The 16,129-nt window shown below is 34.9% G+C and overlaps 2 protein-coding genes across 2 annotated transcripts; one reads left to right on the top strand and one right to left on the bottom strand.

Annotated features, from left to right (window-relative positions):
• The first annotated feature begins 342 nt into the window (after positions 1 to 342).
• Positions 343 to 5,601, top strand: LOC131545952 (DNA damage-regulated autophagy modulator protein 2). Its single transcript, XM_058785206.1, has 7 exons — positions 343 to 1,073; positions 1,370 to 1,437; positions 3,566 to 3,708; positions 3,784 to 3,961; positions 4,073 to 4,155; positions 5,206 to 5,298; positions 5,453 to 5,601. Exons 1-7 carry the CDS (start codon positions 919 to 921, stop codon positions 5,573 to 5,575), a joined length of 843 nt encoding a protein of 280 aa, XP_058641189.1. The 5' UTR covers positions 343 to 918; the 3' UTR covers positions 5,576 to 5,601.
• A 186-nt stretch (positions 5,602 to 5,787) lies between these two features.
• dennd2da (DENN/MADD domain containing 2Da) lies at positions 5,788 to 15,993 on the bottom strand. Its single transcript, XM_058785199.1, has 13 exons — positions 15,790 to 15,993; positions 15,110 to 15,205; positions 14,047 to 14,222; positions 13,217 to 13,329; positions 13,057 to 13,126; positions 12,695 to 12,772; positions 10,187 to 10,327; positions 8,581 to 8,729; positions 8,306 to 8,477; positions 8,161 to 8,211; positions 7,973 to 8,054; positions 6,635 to 6,865; positions 5,788 to 6,279 (listed from the first exon to the last, which is right to left on the bottom strand). The coding sequence occupies exons 1-13, from the start codon at positions 15,854 to 15,856 to the stop codon at positions 6,215 to 6,217; spliced, it is 1,491 nt and encodes a 496-aa protein (XP_058641182.1). The 5' UTR covers positions 15,857 to 15,993; the 3' UTR covers positions 5,788 to 6,214.
• Positions 15,994 to 16,129: the final 136 nt, after the last annotated feature.

Raw genomic sequence — 16,129 nt, 5'->3', positions numbered from 1 at the left:
AATATGTCATACTTTTCTTTTCTTTTTTTTTTGTCACACTCAAAATGTTTAGGCCAATATTTAGGTTTTGAAGTAATAAACTTAATGTGAATGTATACACAGTTATCCATAAATGAAATTGTAAGAAATGGGTAAGATTTCTGCATGGAATAGGTAACACTTTGCATCTATATGATTTTATATTTTTCAAAATGCATTTGTTCAGATTGTGTAGAATCCGCTTAAATCTGTTCACTGTGAAACCTTTTTTTTTATTATTAAATTTGTTTTTATAGTTAAAAAGTACATTATATATTTTTAATGTTTATTGTTAAATTGCCATGAAAATGCAAAAGAATGTTATGGTCCTTCATTTTGTTTGCGCAAAATATAATATCTTATTTTTATCTTTATGTTTTGGACATGTTATTGTTTATTTCCATGAAATTCATCCTAATATGTAAGCCACCGTGTGCAGAGGACACTGTGTGTGTGTGTGTGTGTGTGTGTGTGTGTGTGTGTGTGTGTGAGAGAGCGAGTTTTACATTTTGTGAGCGCAGAAAGTGAAATCACGCTGAATGAGTGTCAGCTGACTTTGGTCACAGGACTTTAGGGAGAGCATCACAAAAACCACATGCGATCATTCAGATTTTAGAGGCACTAACCCACTGTAACCACCTCTGATCTATCTCTTTATATTTCTGTGTTTGTGAACATTAATTTGTGTGTGACTAATTGAGCTTCACCAGACGATGTTGATGTCCATTTGATTTGGCGATGCCGAGTCTCAGCTGACCTGATGTCCCCTTATTTCTGTTTGCATGAGGGCGTTCTGAGTCTTGTTTGTTCAGTTTTGATGTGCGTATAACTATGTATAACTTTCTGTCTGTCGTATGTTGTATACTGATTGTTCTTGATGCTGGTGATCTCTGTGAGTGAATGTCTGTATGTGAGGGAGGCAGCATGTGGTGGTTTCAGCGGGGTCTTTGTGCTCTCCCGGTGGCTCTGGTTATCTGGTCATCTGCTACATTCCTCGTCTCTTATGCCACAGCAGTCGCGTTGGGCCATGCCGACCTACTCGTTCCATACATAAGGTATGGTTTCCAGTTTCATTTGTACTAGATGTCCATGAGAAGTCGTGCATCATTTTAGGCTTTGAGAACCATTTTATGAATGGAGACCTTGTTGCATGAATATTTGGAATGTACGAGGTGAAAATAAATCTTGCATTTTTTTTTTAATGTAATATCACTTTGATGGCTGTAGATCAGGGATATTCTGTGAAATAGCATCTTTATTTTTCAGCTTTAGTCGACTGCTTCCAAATTGTACTTTGTTTTATTTCTGTCGTCTGTCAAAATGTGCATTTATTATTATTATTTTTTTGTAGTGACACGGGCACTGAGGTTCCCGAACGCTGTGTGTTTGGCTTCATGCTGTCGATCTCAGCTTTCTTAGGTAAAACTGCATTTTTTTTTTCTTTTGAGTTGTGTATTCTATTTCAAACTCGCTGGTTTATTTTAGTTTTAAAATGAATTTGAAAAGCCAATGCTGTTTAGTGCATAGTTTTGGGTCATTGCATGTCAAGTCAACCCAACCAGACGTCCCCAGCTATTTTTGATTTCTGGTGAAAGAGACACATAAATGAAGAAGAAAGACAACACGTTAAATGCCATGTATGAATATTTACTGAGTAATCCACTGTTTTGGACAAAATGACAATTTTCACCTGAGATTTGGAGCCAAAAATTTGGAGTAAAAATGACTTTAGAATAATGTTACTTTTACACAGAGATTGGTAGATCTGTTAGCAAAATCTGTTGACTCCTGCATTAGACGCCATTTGTGACCGTTCAAAGTTTGCATAGCTGCAACTCAATAAGTATATCTTATGATATTCTTTTAGATTTAGTTTCTTAACAAACTCCTCTTTAAGGCCCTATATGGGGATTTCATTGTGGCCCCATGAATAAATTGTTAAATTGAACACATTTTCAAACGAGGGTCACTTTGCATACAGCTGATAGTTTTCCGTTTAAAGAGAATGTCTGAAGAATATTACTAGAAATGTATCTTGTTTCCCTCTATCAAAACAATTGCCTGGAGCATACCTGTCTGAGTGCCATATATATCATCTTCCCAAATTAAACATGCCCTCAAGATGTGCTAAAGATATTTCAATATTCTTTTAGATTCTAATTATTAACAAACTTTTCTTTTGGTATATTCATTTTTAAGGCCCTGTATGGTTGGGTTCCAGAGATACAGAGATCTCAATGTGGCCAATTTGACCAGTTTTCAGCGGTTGAAAACCAAATGTGGTTTTGTGTTTATCTACTCATAATTGTTGACACCGCAAAAATGCAAATGTGAACAGCAACCTAGGGTTTCGGAGCATGGTGCTAAAAAGAAAAGATTGTGAAATCAATTCCAAAGCAACACGTATTGATAAATGTGTGCTTTGAATGCACTTTCACTTTGGTTAATAGCATCTGTCAAATATATAAATGAAATAACGATATATCATTATATAATGTCTTTTATACTGTAGCTAATTTTATAGCACTATTGTCTTATGAGTGTGTGTGGTGTAAGGGAGAGCATAGTTTAATACTTATTGGTTTTTACTCGTTTATTCGGAAAATGCTAAACCTGAACCTTTGAAATTTTGCCTCAAACATCTTTGATGTACTAAAAGTAATTTATAACATAATTGAGTTAGATATAAATTAACTAGAATTTATAAAGGCAGATTTTATGTTCATCACATCCATGCTTTGTAACAGTAGTGAATGATAAATGTATAATTAAATAATAATAATAATAATAATAAAAAAAAAAGATTTTCGCCGCCAAATGAGACCAAAAGCAACACTCATATAAACGTGTAACTTTGAAGTATTGACACAAAAAAGTTATTGTCACCAAAAATAAATGAATAATAATAATAATTTTGTGTATATGTATGTATGTGTATATATATATATATATATATATATATATATATATATATATATACACACACACAGTGGTGGCCAAAATGATTTGAACACTAGTATTTTCACCAGCTCTTTTGCTGTAGTGTGTCAGTAGGAAATATCAGTTTACATTTCCAAACATTCATTTTGCCATTAATTGTAATAATCCAGTGAGATTTTTGTTGCCAGTGCTCCACACAGAGATCTGATCTGGAATGACATGAAGAAACAGATCAAACTGAGACGACAACTTCAGCATGCTTCAAGAAACCTACCTGCAAAGCTACAGTACTGTTAAAAGTTTGACGCACTTATGTAAAAATGCTGTAGAATGAGGATGCTGTCAAAAATGTCATGAATAGATTTGATCAATTAGCTTTTATTAATAAATCAACATTTGGTGTGACCATCCTTTGTGTTGAAGCAGCTTTTGCCCTAGGTGCACTTAGTTTTTCAGGTAGTTTTGTAGGGAGGTCTCTTGAAGCATCTTGGAGATGTTACCACAGTTGTTCTTTATAATATAATTTGTATATATATATATTGTCTGTGATTATTTTGGGAAGATAGAAGACTGATTCATCCCTGCTCTCCTGTATGTGTGTTTGCAGGGTTGGGCACCATGTATGTTCGACATAAACAAGTTCAGGCTTTGATTTCAGCCTCTGAGTCGGGCTTACAGCTGCTGAACTATACAGGCCTCATGATGGGAATCGCCAGCACTGTCGGGATGTGTGTTGTGGCCAACTTTCAGGTGACGCCCGCAGTTTCATTCTCTGATCTGAGTGTTTAATATCAGTTCTCTGAAACTGTTTTTATATTCCTCCAGAAAACAGATATGACATCCATCCACCTTTTGGGAGCAGGCCTGACCTTTGGTCCTGGGACGTTGTATATCCTGGTCCAGACGGGCATGTCGTATCGCATGCAGCCGCGTTTCCACGGCAGGGATATTCTGTGGGCGCGTATGGCTGTGGGAATGTGGTCGCTCATTAGCATCATTACACGTATCCTTTTTCTCAATATATGCCCAGTTTGTAATGATTCTCTATATTCCTTATAGTCCGGTTGTGTCAGTACTCTTATACCTGTTCTGCTTCTTTGACTGAATGTGTCAGTTTTCATATCCTCTGTGTTAATGTATGATGACCTGCCTGGCGTGGATGTAGCTAATAAGTTACACTGGCAGCCCGGAGAGAGAGTAAGACAGATGATACGCTTGATTTGAAGTTACTGTACAATGTCTTTTAATATTTCAACCATTAGTACCTACATACATTCTGCACCTATATGCAAATTTTCTGCATGCAAATGACTTACTATAGTTGCCAAAATATGCAGTGTACAAGAGAAGGCGCTCTGAGGAATAGTAAATCCCCCATCTCAGTGCACTTCATTTTCTTTCTTTTTTCGTTTTTGGGTATATGTACTGTAACTGCATTTGTGAAGGTATAATATAATGAAAGTTCAACTTTCATGGAAATACACTGGTTTAATATAATATAGCAATAATATATAATAATAATACATAAGTTTTATTTTAGGAAAAATTACATTAGGTTAGTGTTATGTAGTGTGTTAAGGTTGGGTATGAGGATAATAATTCTGATGGAAATACTGTTTTTGAAAGAAGTCTCTTATGTTCACCATGGCTGCATTTATTTTATATAAAATACACTAATATTGTGAAATATTATTACAATTTATAATAACTATTTTCTATGTTAATATATTTTAAGATGTAATTTATTCCTGAGATGCAAAGCTGAATTTTCAGCATCATTAGTCCAGTCTTCAGTGACACATGATCCTTCAGAAATCATTCAAATATACTGATTTGCTGCTCAATTATTATTGGGGCTGTTATTTATAATGGATCTTATTATTATTAATGTTAAAACAGTTTTTGCTGCTTAATATTTTGGGCAAACATTTCTGTCAAGATTCTTTGATAAATAGAAAGTTCAAAAGAGATTTATTTGACATGGATCATTTGTTTGAAATAGAATCTTTTGTAACAAATGTTACAATAATAAAATAATTATAAAAATACATGATTTTAAATTTACCAAAAATCGAATACAAAAATGCAAAATAATCATATTTATGAGAGGTGATGTGGCCCCTACCTGCTTCAGGATCACATATTGCCGTTTCTGAAACTGCTGGTAGCTGCTTGTCTAAAACTACAGTTCTGCAGCATTATTAATGGGTGCGTAAAGATGTAAAGTTGAACTGTACTGTATTTTAGGGTTTTCTAGCACACCAGGTCAGCGCTGCAGCTGAGTGGTCTCTGGCATTCTCCTTCATCTGCTTCTTCCTCACGTACATACGTGATTTCCAGGTATGATCTGTTACTGTGGTGGTTCATGAACGAATTAATCACTATTTACCGTATAATGTAAAATTCGACATATTTTTATCTATTCTTAGTATGTGCATAAAATACAATTTGCATGCAGTTTGCCACCTGTTTGACTAAACCTCTTTTGTTCCAGAAAATCACTCTGCGGGTTCAACCTGTTCTTCAGAGTAACCATCTCTACGACTATCCTCACTATGAAGAGAGAGAGCACATGCAGCATGGAGAACGCTCACCTCTGCTGGCTGGTGCCATGTGAGAGACATTGCCACTGTGTGTCTGACATCGAGCACTGCAGTCAAATTCAGTGGACTCTGCTTCACAAACTTGAGCATTCCCGGAGAAACTTTTCACATTCAAGAGAAGCTTCTGTACGCTGTAATGCATTATTCTGAGAATATCGAGAGAGAGTCTAGCTATGTACAAATATTTTACACAAGCCAAGTCAATACAGTATCACACTACTTTTAGTAAGTTTTTCCTTTTAATTTGAAAAGAAACATGTTAAATAGTTTGACATATTTCAGTGCATTTACAATCATTCTTGAAATATGGAGATGAAATTTATTTTTTTTATTTCATTTCATTCACTGAATCTGTTTTATTTTTGAATTCAGCATGTTTCCAATGGCTCAGTTTCTGTGACATTGAACCTTCTGGTCAAAATAAGCCTTACATGCATTAAATACAGCAGCTTATCACAATACAGTTACCCATAATCCCCAACAAGACCCTGACACAAATGACAAACAGCAGTAAAAGTATGACAACTAAACACGACAACATAAATAAAAAATAATCTGACATTTAATTCTATCTACATTCCTTAAAATTATTTACTACTGACTGATTTATTTCACACAAGATTTACAACCAGCTACTTTGGCGAGTGCTTCCACTAGTGTTTCTTGGCTTTCTCCCTCATCTTTTTGTAGTATTCAGCAATCTTTTTGTCAAAAAACCCTGGAAAAAGAGAAACAATATTAACTATATGTTTTATTACTACTTTATTTTTTATTACTATTCAAGACATATTTTTCTATTCTCTTCTTATGCAAAAGTAAATCAAAGTACAAGTCTTAATATGACACTATTAAAGACACCTCTAATTGTGACATTTATTATAATGGGTTGTTTTAAGCTCACTTAAATTAAACATAATTAAACAAAAGAAAATCCATTTAACAGAGACATCAGTATTGGTGATGCTTGCCTTCATAAAAAGATTTATTTATCTTTATGTTGTTTCTACATTAATTTGGAGATTCAATGTGATGAATATAAATTTTATTGTAAGGTCAAAGTGTGCGTGTCTCACCTGTGCCGTCCTGAGAGGCAGGTCTCTGTTCCATTTCCTGAACGAAGAGATCGAACATCTGCGTCTGTACAAATTTCTTCACAAACCGTCTTGTGTTCTTGGATTCTATTGTTTTACAGAAATTAGTTCGCTGGAACTCGCCCCGCACAATGTACTTAGCGAAGTGACCGACAGTCTTGATAAAGAATGGCAGGAAAGCTTCTGGGACCACCCGGTTCAACTCCTCAAGACCTGAAGTGATGATAAATTATATAAATACATGGGTTATTACTACTTTTAAATACTTGATCTGAATAAACTAGATTTTTAAATTTCTGCTATTGTTCTGAAAAAATAAAATTTTTTGCTGTTTCTAGGGTACAACTGCAATTATTTACATAGCGATGTCATGGTGTTTTGCAGCTATGAACGTGAAACATTAACGACAACAGTTTAGTGTGTATTTTCAAAAAGTAATATTAGCGAATAAAGACACATAATATGTCCAGAAATTTCTAATATTGACAGAGGCACTGTGTTTTGTTTATGGTTGTATCACAGCGCATGCAGTGTTGCCATGTCTGCTTAGTATACTTTTTTAAATTATTGTTATTTTTCATAATATCTCTTGTAAATATTACCAATTGTGGATTGCATTTTTGAGCTGCATATTTTGTATAATTTTGGCTTTTTTGCAGTGGCTAGTGCCAAGTAACTTATTTTTCAGCTATTTTGTTAGAATCAGATGCTAGGTTTTCTAGTGAAATCTGGCAACACACTTTTTGATCATTCATGTTCATAGCACCAACGATATAGAACAAAGACACATGCCAGCATTTAAATAAAACATCCACGAAATGGTGATTTGTTTGTTGCGTCAAATGACAAATGAATGAAAGACTCGGGGAAAAATAATTATACTTTTTTTTTTTTTGTTATCATTTATCCTTGGCTGCTTTACAATGATTTCCTAATACAAAATATCATCAAAGATTGTGTATGTAGAATTTGGTTATTGAAAATATAACACTCCCTCAAATGAACAAAATGACATGACTAAAAATTAGTTTACTTGGCTCAACGAGATTCAAAGATGAAGTCAGTAAAATGATCCAGTCTTTCCATTGCAAATGCGAGTGATTGAGAGCTTAAAAAGATAGCATCACTACATAGTGTACATTCACCAGCTGCATCCATCCGCACTGTACAGTCAACTGTGCGCAAAATGGAACTGAAGTTGGAAAACAAAGTATATCTGGGCCTTATTTGGGGTTTGTTCAAATATTTAACACTACTTATGAGCAATGAGAAAATTGATTAAAACAACTCCACTAAATATGAAGTAAAAATGCTGCTTACTTGAATTCTCATTTTTGGTACTGAGGGCCTGCTTGATTTCATCTTTGAGTTTGTGAGGTAAGATTGTGTCCTCATCTCCCATCTGTTTGGAGAAACATTTCAACCACAGTCACCCACACTATATCCATCCGTCACTTTTCAAGGCAACAATTTAAAAGATGCTCTCTATGATTTAAACGTGAACTTACACTCTTGATAAATGTCTCCTTCCTGCCTTCTGACAAGTCAACAACAAGCAGCTGGGTGAGTAGATGAATTTAGATGTCAGCCAACAGCATTTGAAATGTAAATTGCTTGCGATATTTTAACAGTGTCACGAGTCTGGTCACTCACCTCGGTCTGGTCAGTGGCCTGATCTGCGAGACTTTTCTGGACACCCAGCAGGTACGGTGTGGGTGCCATGACGACATCGATTAGAATCTCGGGAACGATGGAAATGAGCGTGTGCTGCCAGATGAATGGATACAGGAGAACAGTCACTGCGTGAATCACCTGAGACAACGTCCTGCAGAGATGGTATGGGTTTGATTAATATGGGTTATACATATGGATATAAATCAAAGCAAAACCTAACACTTGTGTGTGTGCATGTGCGTCCGAATTAGTACCCAAGCTCATCAGCGATGAAGATGATCCTCCGCTCTAGCACAGCAGCAGCAAACACTTGGAGCACCTCCTCATCTGACAGGCATTTGAACAATGTGCGGAAATCTACATGCTCCAGCCAGGAGTCTGTCGGACGAGTCAAACTGATGATCTACAGAGAGACATAAAGATACTTTATTATAGGTACAGTACATATTTTATTATTTAAAAAAAAAAAAAAAACAGTTTGGGTATAACTAACTAGAAGCAGACAGATAATTTATTTGTCCTCGGGGAGGAAATTTGTTTCCACAATGTTTGGTGCATATATAGGAAAAACACATTAACACAAGACAAGACACATCAACTTATCATGATACAATCCAAAAAAAAAAAAGCTCATAACAAATGCTAGAGCATAAGGTGACATATTGTGAATCATTTGAATCGTTGGTAAATAATGTTTAATGTTCCCTATATTTTCCATACAGTAATATAAATTGGGTTTATTCTTTAGTTTTATTAGTTGTATTTAGTGTAATGTATTCATGTTTGATGTTTTTAGCCTAAATGTAATGCTCTCTTTTGTCATATAGTCATATAGCCATTTCGCCAGTTCTGATAAATGAACCTGTAGTTAAGTATTTTTCTTTAGAAATTTATCTGACATAACTTTTCTCAACTTTAAATTGAGTACCTTAAATTAGGTAGGTAGGTAAGTAAGGTAGGTAAGTAAGTAGGTAGATGGATTGACAGTTAATGTGAGGTATGTTCAGATCACTTGATTGGAATGTTTCATAGAAAATGTTCTGAAGGAGAAGTTCAAGCAGAACTAAGTCAAGTTAGTACAAAGCATGAAGACATACCTGCATAAAACAGCTCATCTTTGACCCTCTCCCCTGAGCTATTACTTCACTCACTTCAATTTCCTGCTGTTTTGCCAGAGCTAAGAAGGTTTGTGTTTGTGGACAGCATGTCTCTGCCTGCCTGCTCTGCCGCTTGTTTATTAGAGACATATTACTTTACACCTCCTTTAATGTACTGCAGTTAACACTCTATGGTTTCAAATTACTGGGAAAAATACATGGAAAACCAGCTTTTATTCTCTTCCACGATTTCACACCCTCAATTCATTTCCTCTTCCTATTTTTTTGTGTTTAATAGGAAATGACGGGCTAACATGAATTCAATCACTCTGAATTCAATAATGAAATGCCTTTAACTGAAAATTGAGTGTTTAATCGTATCATTATACATTACTGACACTCTATCCTCCAATTTGATACTGTTAAGTGCTTTGGCACAATCTGTATTGTTAAAAGCACTATATAACTAAAGATGACTTGACTTAACACCAGTTTTTTTGGGTTTTGCTGTTGACTCAACTCCTGCAAATACAGTGGAAATGGAAAGTGTAGCAGCTTCTGGCTTTCCTAACACTGCAGCTGAGTCATATTTTACAATAACCACAATTGTTGTGAGTCATTGTTTAGACAACGATGTCAAGACTAATAGTTTAGCATGCACAATATGGAGTCCCTCTAACCCTAGTCTCAGCTGACTAGCCATTCAGACAGTGCTCAAGATACAAAATGTTAAAAAAAAAGTAGTTTTATCACTAGTTCTTACCTCAGTGCCTCTTTCTGGAATAAAGCTTTTGATATTAACAGTGTGTCCAGGGGCAGGGAATGCTGATTCCCTCAGGCTCTGCATAAATGGGTAAATCATTGCCATTGAGAATTTTCTGCGCTGCTCCACCTCATCAAAGATCTAAAACATCAAGCAGACAGATTGAACAAACAAAATAAATAAAAAGATCAAATCACAAAGGGATATCAGTTTCAATGAAAATAACAGGTGAAAATATACAGTATAGTTCAAAAGGCTGGATTTCTTTTGATTAAATTACTTTTATTCAGCAAGGATACGTTAAAATTGACCAAAAATGTATCAAAAGAGAGTTATAATGTTACAAAAGATTTCTATTTCACATAAATATTAAGCAACACGACTGTTTTCAATACTGGAAAATAATAATAAGAAATGTGTCTTGAGCACAAAATTTTTTATCTCATTTATATGTATTTCACAACATCATATTGATTTATAGCGATATTTGTGTGATGTGCACTCCTAAACTTTTCCTCGGAGAGATATTTTCCTTCACTCATGATGCGGAGAAATTGGTTTTATCATGTAAAACACAGAAAGTAAGTGTTTAACCTCGTTTACATTTAATAAAATAATATTACTTTATGGTGATATTTTTATGCTGTGCGCGCCTAAACGAGCCTAAACGTTTCTCACAGATGCATTTGAATGGCTATGCATTGACCCGGAAGTCACTTTTAACAGGGGAAACATAAGAAGTAAGTGTTTTACCTCATTTAAAATTTGTATTTTATTACATCACATATTGATTAATAGCTATATTTATGTGTTGTGTGCTCTAAACCTTTCTCAGAGAGACATTTTCTTTCACTGGAGATGCGGAGCGGACAGGGAAGTTGGTCTTCTCAAGGAAAACACTGAGCGAGTTAAATTGTTCGTCATTCAAAGTGATTTTGTGCCCTCACAAGTCTTGGAATATGGCACACGAGTCGCATAAACTACTTTAAACACTTTATTATCTTTTTTTTTTAAAGCATGAACATGCGTTTTGTGTTCAGCAAATGTGAATCGTATAGGTTTGGAATTACAATTTTAAGTTAACTATTCCTTTAATATTGTTACAGATGGTTCATGCTGGCTTAACAGAAAAATCGAAAGGAGATGATGTGCTTGAAGAGTATGAATCCATCAGTACATTAAGTGGGATGAGAAGAGCTTTGTTAGGACACATACCAGAGACATGGGTAAGCCATAATTGCATATTTTAAGATTATTGATTGTCATGCTTAATTTTTTGATTATTAAACAATAATAACAAAGAGTCTGATCTCCTTCTAAAAATGTTTCTTAAAAAATGCATCAAATTTAAGTTTTTGGTATGCTTGCATTATTTATTTTATGTGCCGTCCCATTGATGTGCATTCCTTTTGGTAGGAGGAGTCCAACCACAAGTGAACAGTAAATGTTTACTTATACTCATGCCTTTCCACAGATGCCATGTATGACAGTTTCTTCTGTAGATTATTCAAAATATCTATTTTTTGTGTTCCTCAGAAGACAGAAGGTCCTACAGGTGTGCTGATAAAATGTAAAAACTGTAACTTGAATGCAATGTAAGTCGCTTTGGATAAAAGCGTCTGCTAAATGCATAAATGTAAATGTAAATGTAGGTGTGGAACCACATGATGACAGAATTTTCAGTTTTGGGATCACCATAAAGTGTTAATTGTGTATACTTGCGAGTAATGATTTTTTAACACCCTTAGTGTTTAAAATTAAACACTAACACAGTGTTTGTATAATAAACACTTTTGTCAGTGTTGTTTTAACACTAGCAAAGATGGACCTGTATGTTCACCCGGAAAGTGATCATTTTAACACACATAGTGACAAATCTCAAAAAAGTTGAAAATTCAGCTTTGCATCACAGGAATAAATTACATTTAAAAAGTATGTAAATATAAAACAGTTATTTTAAATTGTAATAATATTTCCCAGTATTCTCCATATTTCCCTGTAATTTAGTGAGCACCCCATACTTATAGTGTATGTGCAATCTATTTGGGAGAGCAATAAACACATAACACCATATATTTTTGAAGCATAAGCGTCACCAACTTAGCAAACACCCTAATTTTGAATATGTCCATTTCTTTAAGATCACATTAGCTTTAGTCATGTCACATCACATTAGTCTTTGATGTTTGTCCTGAACAAACAAATTAATTTCCAGTCATGAGAGAGCATTCACCTAAAAAGAAAAAGTCCCTGAACAAAGTTCAGCTCAAACAAACAAAATGTACTCCAAGAACTGTAGTGTTAAGCTCAGACAGCAAACGGACAGCTCAACAAAGAGATCAATCATTAGACAACCCTTTTCAGATAAGTAAATGACTTTATATTAGCAAAGAAAATAAACTCTGAATTAATACTAAGTCAGAAAAACAAAAGGCAATTCTCTCAAATGCAAATCATAAAAGCCCAAAGGAAGTTACAGATGACTGTGCAGTAAATTATGATGTTTACCTTGGAAAAGAGTCCAAAACAGGCTAAATTACTGATGATACAGTAGGCCTCAGGCAGACGAGCCCCCTTCCCATCAGGCTAATTAAGAAAAGAGCAAAGACAAGAGAAGCGAGCTTTAGAAACACTATAAAACACTTTAACATGTGAGTGAGAGTTCTTTGGAAAGAGTTGACCGGCTTATCTTATATTTTCAGGCATTACAAAATAACTAAATTTTCTGAAGAAAAGGTAAGTGGTGCTTTCCCTGTTGCTAGTGTTGTTAGTGGGTTGCTGTGTAAGATTTATTCGAATGAGCAATGGGCAGTGATGAGTATGAGCATAAATAACAGGAAGTATCACTAATGAGCCCAGTCATCACTTACCAGTAGCCTCCTACAGTAGCCATTCTTCCTCATTCCATCAACATCTGTAAGCACGAAAGAGAATGTTTCACTGTGAAATAGAGAAAAAAAAGACAATGAAAAATACAGTTTCTGCCTCCACAGGGCATGCTGGGAGAAACGATGCATGTGGTTACAGTACCTGGAATATTCTGTTAAGGGCGCCCAGTTTACACCCTCTGGAAAGCAAAAGAGTGTGAGCGCCTTTAACGTCTTCTCTTCCTCCTCCTTCTGAAATCGCACCATTCCATCCTTCTGTACTCAGTAGAAAGAGAAAAAGACAAATGGAGAATAAGACTACATTAATATGCATCAGGGACAGAAAATGCATATATATATAATGTATAAATAATGAATAAATAATAAATGAAGGATTTCTACGATGCAATTATAAGTGAAATAATGCATGATGCAATGAACCAAATAAAATATGGTATTTTTCTGATATAAACGTCCAATAATCCAATTTAACTTATGGCAACGTCTACTTATATTGTTTTGGGTATAACATTATACATTTTTACTATAACTGGTTACCTTATTTCACATTCATAAGAACTAGGCCTATATTAAATAATAAAATAAAAAAAATCTAACAAATAATTTATACATTTTATAAATAATATTTGCATAATATATGCATGACTTAACCTATCAATTTAATTGATGTTAAAATTAAAAAAGTTTAACATGTTAAAATAGATACACTCATCATTTTTAAAAACAAACAAAAAAAATGTATAAACAATAAATCCTTTTGCAAGATTTATATTATAAAAGTTCTGATGAAGAAACAACTGAAGATGCAATTGCACTTTCTAATGAAGCCATAATAATGTGAATTAAGCATTTACTAATTCAATAAATGTAATGCAAGCATTAAGAAATGAATGTAAATAATGCTACTGAAGTACTGAATACTTTCTGAAGGCTACATGTGGCTGCATGCAGAGCACGGGGTTTGTATGTCACCTTAGGGAACTGATAGATGATCTGTGGCTCATATATCCCATCTTTGGTCTTTTTAGGCCGAACCACCACCAGATATTCGAAGAAAAACTGCCCACTAGCGTATCGCTGCTCCTTTGCCTTTTCTTCCACGGAAGAGAGCTCTGTGCTAGCAGGTAGATCTGGTTCCTTATCAGTTCCTACAAAAACACACACACACACACACGTTAGCTTCCATGATGTTTACCTCTTTTTAAAAACAAATCAGCACAGATGCTCTGGAACCAAACTGACACTGTTTTCAATCCAGTGAAGAGGATATACTACCAAACCAACTGTTTATAAATGTTTGATTTCTGAACAATCTACAAATGTTGCTCTTCAGAAAGAGCACTTGAAATGCTGATCAAACAGGGAATACTGAACCACAAACAAGTACAAACAAATTAGAGATGAGAAAGATGGAGCTCTTCTGTGAATTTCCTTAACATTTCCTTTTGAGCCTGCTTTTTGGCAGCCTCCCCCAACACAGAGCAAACAAAGCCGACAGGAATACCATAGGAGTCCACTAAGTCACAAAGTCTTGTTCTAGCTTGACTTGCCTCACCATGGAAACCTTCAATGTGCCTTTCTATAAAGGACAGAACAATAACTGCTGCTTGTAAGTGAAAAGACAAGACGTGCACTAAAGGACTGATGCAAATTGTGTGCTTTGACTGACTTTGTCAACTTCCTTGTGACTTCATAAATGAATTTTAAATGAACAACATGTTACAAATCTTTCTAAGTATCATGAATTGGAATATTCGAGCACAAAACAGCAGTTTGAAAGGCTAATTTGTTTAGGCAATTTGCCCTACTTACGCTACGAGACGAGAATGAGTCATGCTGAAATGTTTTGACAAGGTTACCTACTTTTATATGCCATATAAAGTCAGTGACTACTACTAAAGATAACATTTTACATGGTCAAGTTTTGTTGTGCATTCATTAAAGATGCTTTTTTTGTGACTTAAAACTTAAAAACAGATTCTTTAAGTAGCTAGATATGTGTTTTATAAAGCAATACTAAAATGACGTTTCTCACTGTCTTTGCTGACTTTTCCCCGGAAGGACGAAAATAAGGTACTGAACCTCTTCATGGCTCCCATGTCTGATTGATCTTCACCTGGAAGAAAGACACCTGGAGCAATAAAATGCACAAAACAGAACAATTAATCAACATGCAACCACAGAGAATTGCTCAAGAAAGCTCAGAAATGTTCCCAGAAATGGGTTGATCGCTAACTCATGTTTGGTTATTCACTTCCTTAGCCAAAGAGGTTAGTTTTGACAGCTGAAATGTAAATTGTGAATTCAACTAATGTAATTTATTCTTTCCCACATGACTATAATTTCAGGAGTTCCTCACCAGAAACCACAAAGACTCTTGCTTAACCTGCTTTGTTTGTCATTTAAATACCACATAACTGTAAAGAATCAATATCCCCAATACAATATTTTGACAGCAGCTATTCAACAAGTTCAACAGCATGATAAATCTAACTAACAAAACTGTTAACATAAAGCCTTAGACATGCATGCAGATAGATAGATAGATAGATAGATAGATAGATAGATAGATGGATAGACTAAGTAATTGCACATTAAAACTATATAGGGAAAAAGTGGCAATGTTATAATCTTCTATTATATCAGCTCCATTAAATAAGAATATTAATATATGAACAATTTTATACAGAATCACTAAAGCACAGTTGAACTTACTCCGGTGTTTACGTGAGTTTGCCTTCTTTGCTCTTCTTTTGACATTAGAGGGAGTAATTCCGTTCATGTTCGAATCTCTTTGCGTAAAGTTTGTCAATTAAAGTGATATTTATGTCGTGATCTCACAGCAATCCTTCCCATGGACGCGAAAGATCTCTGTTCTGCCGCGAATGAGCGTGTGCAACCAACATGCGTGCGCGAGCTGCTGATGTCTGATTCGCGAATCAATGCTTCTTTTAAAAAAGGCAGTTCATTCGAACCGAGTCGCAAACCGTTCGTGAATCATTTGACTGTTAGACAGAGTCAAACAGCATAATTTCTAAAACGAAATCGAAAATAT

This window comes from Onychostoma macrolepis, chromosome 08 (genome assembly GCF_012432095.1).
Source record: "Onychostoma macrolepis isolate SWU-2019 chromosome 08, ASM1243209v1, whole genome shotgun sequence".
NCBI classification, from domain to species: domain Eukaryota; kingdom Metazoa; phylum Chordata; class Actinopteri; order Cypriniformes; family Cyprinidae; genus Onychostoma; species Onychostoma macrolepis.
Note: the sequence above shows the minus strand (reverse complement) of the source record. Positions and strands in the feature narration are given on the sequence as shown.

Bases quoted from the DNA above. Each gene is read 5' to 3' on its own strand.
- dennd2da (XM_058785199.1), bottom strand. From the start codon at position 15,856: ATGAACGGAATTACTCCCTCTAATGTCAAAAGAAGAGCAAAGAAGGCA. The intron at 10,328-12,694 runs GTAAACATCATA...TTGATGTTTTAG, and splicing joins GTTTTGGACTCTTTTCCAAG to ATCTTTGATGAGGTGGAGCA. The intron at 8,212-8,305 runs GTGAGTGACCAG...CTACTCACCCAG, and splicing joins AGGCCACTGACCAGACCGAG to CTGCTTGTTGTTGACTTGTC.
- LOC131545952 (XM_058785206.1), top strand. From the start codon at position 919: ATGTCTGTATGTGAGGGAGGCAGCATGTGGTGGTTTCAGCGGGGTCTT. The intron at 1,438-3,565 runs GTAAAACTGCAT...GTGTGTTTGCAG, and splicing joins GTCGATCTCAGCTTTCTTAG to GGTTGGGCACCATGTATGTT. The intron at 5,299-5,452 runs GTATGATCTGTT...CTTTTGTTCCAG, and splicing joins CGTACATACGTGATTTCCAG to AAAATCACTCTGCGGGTTCA.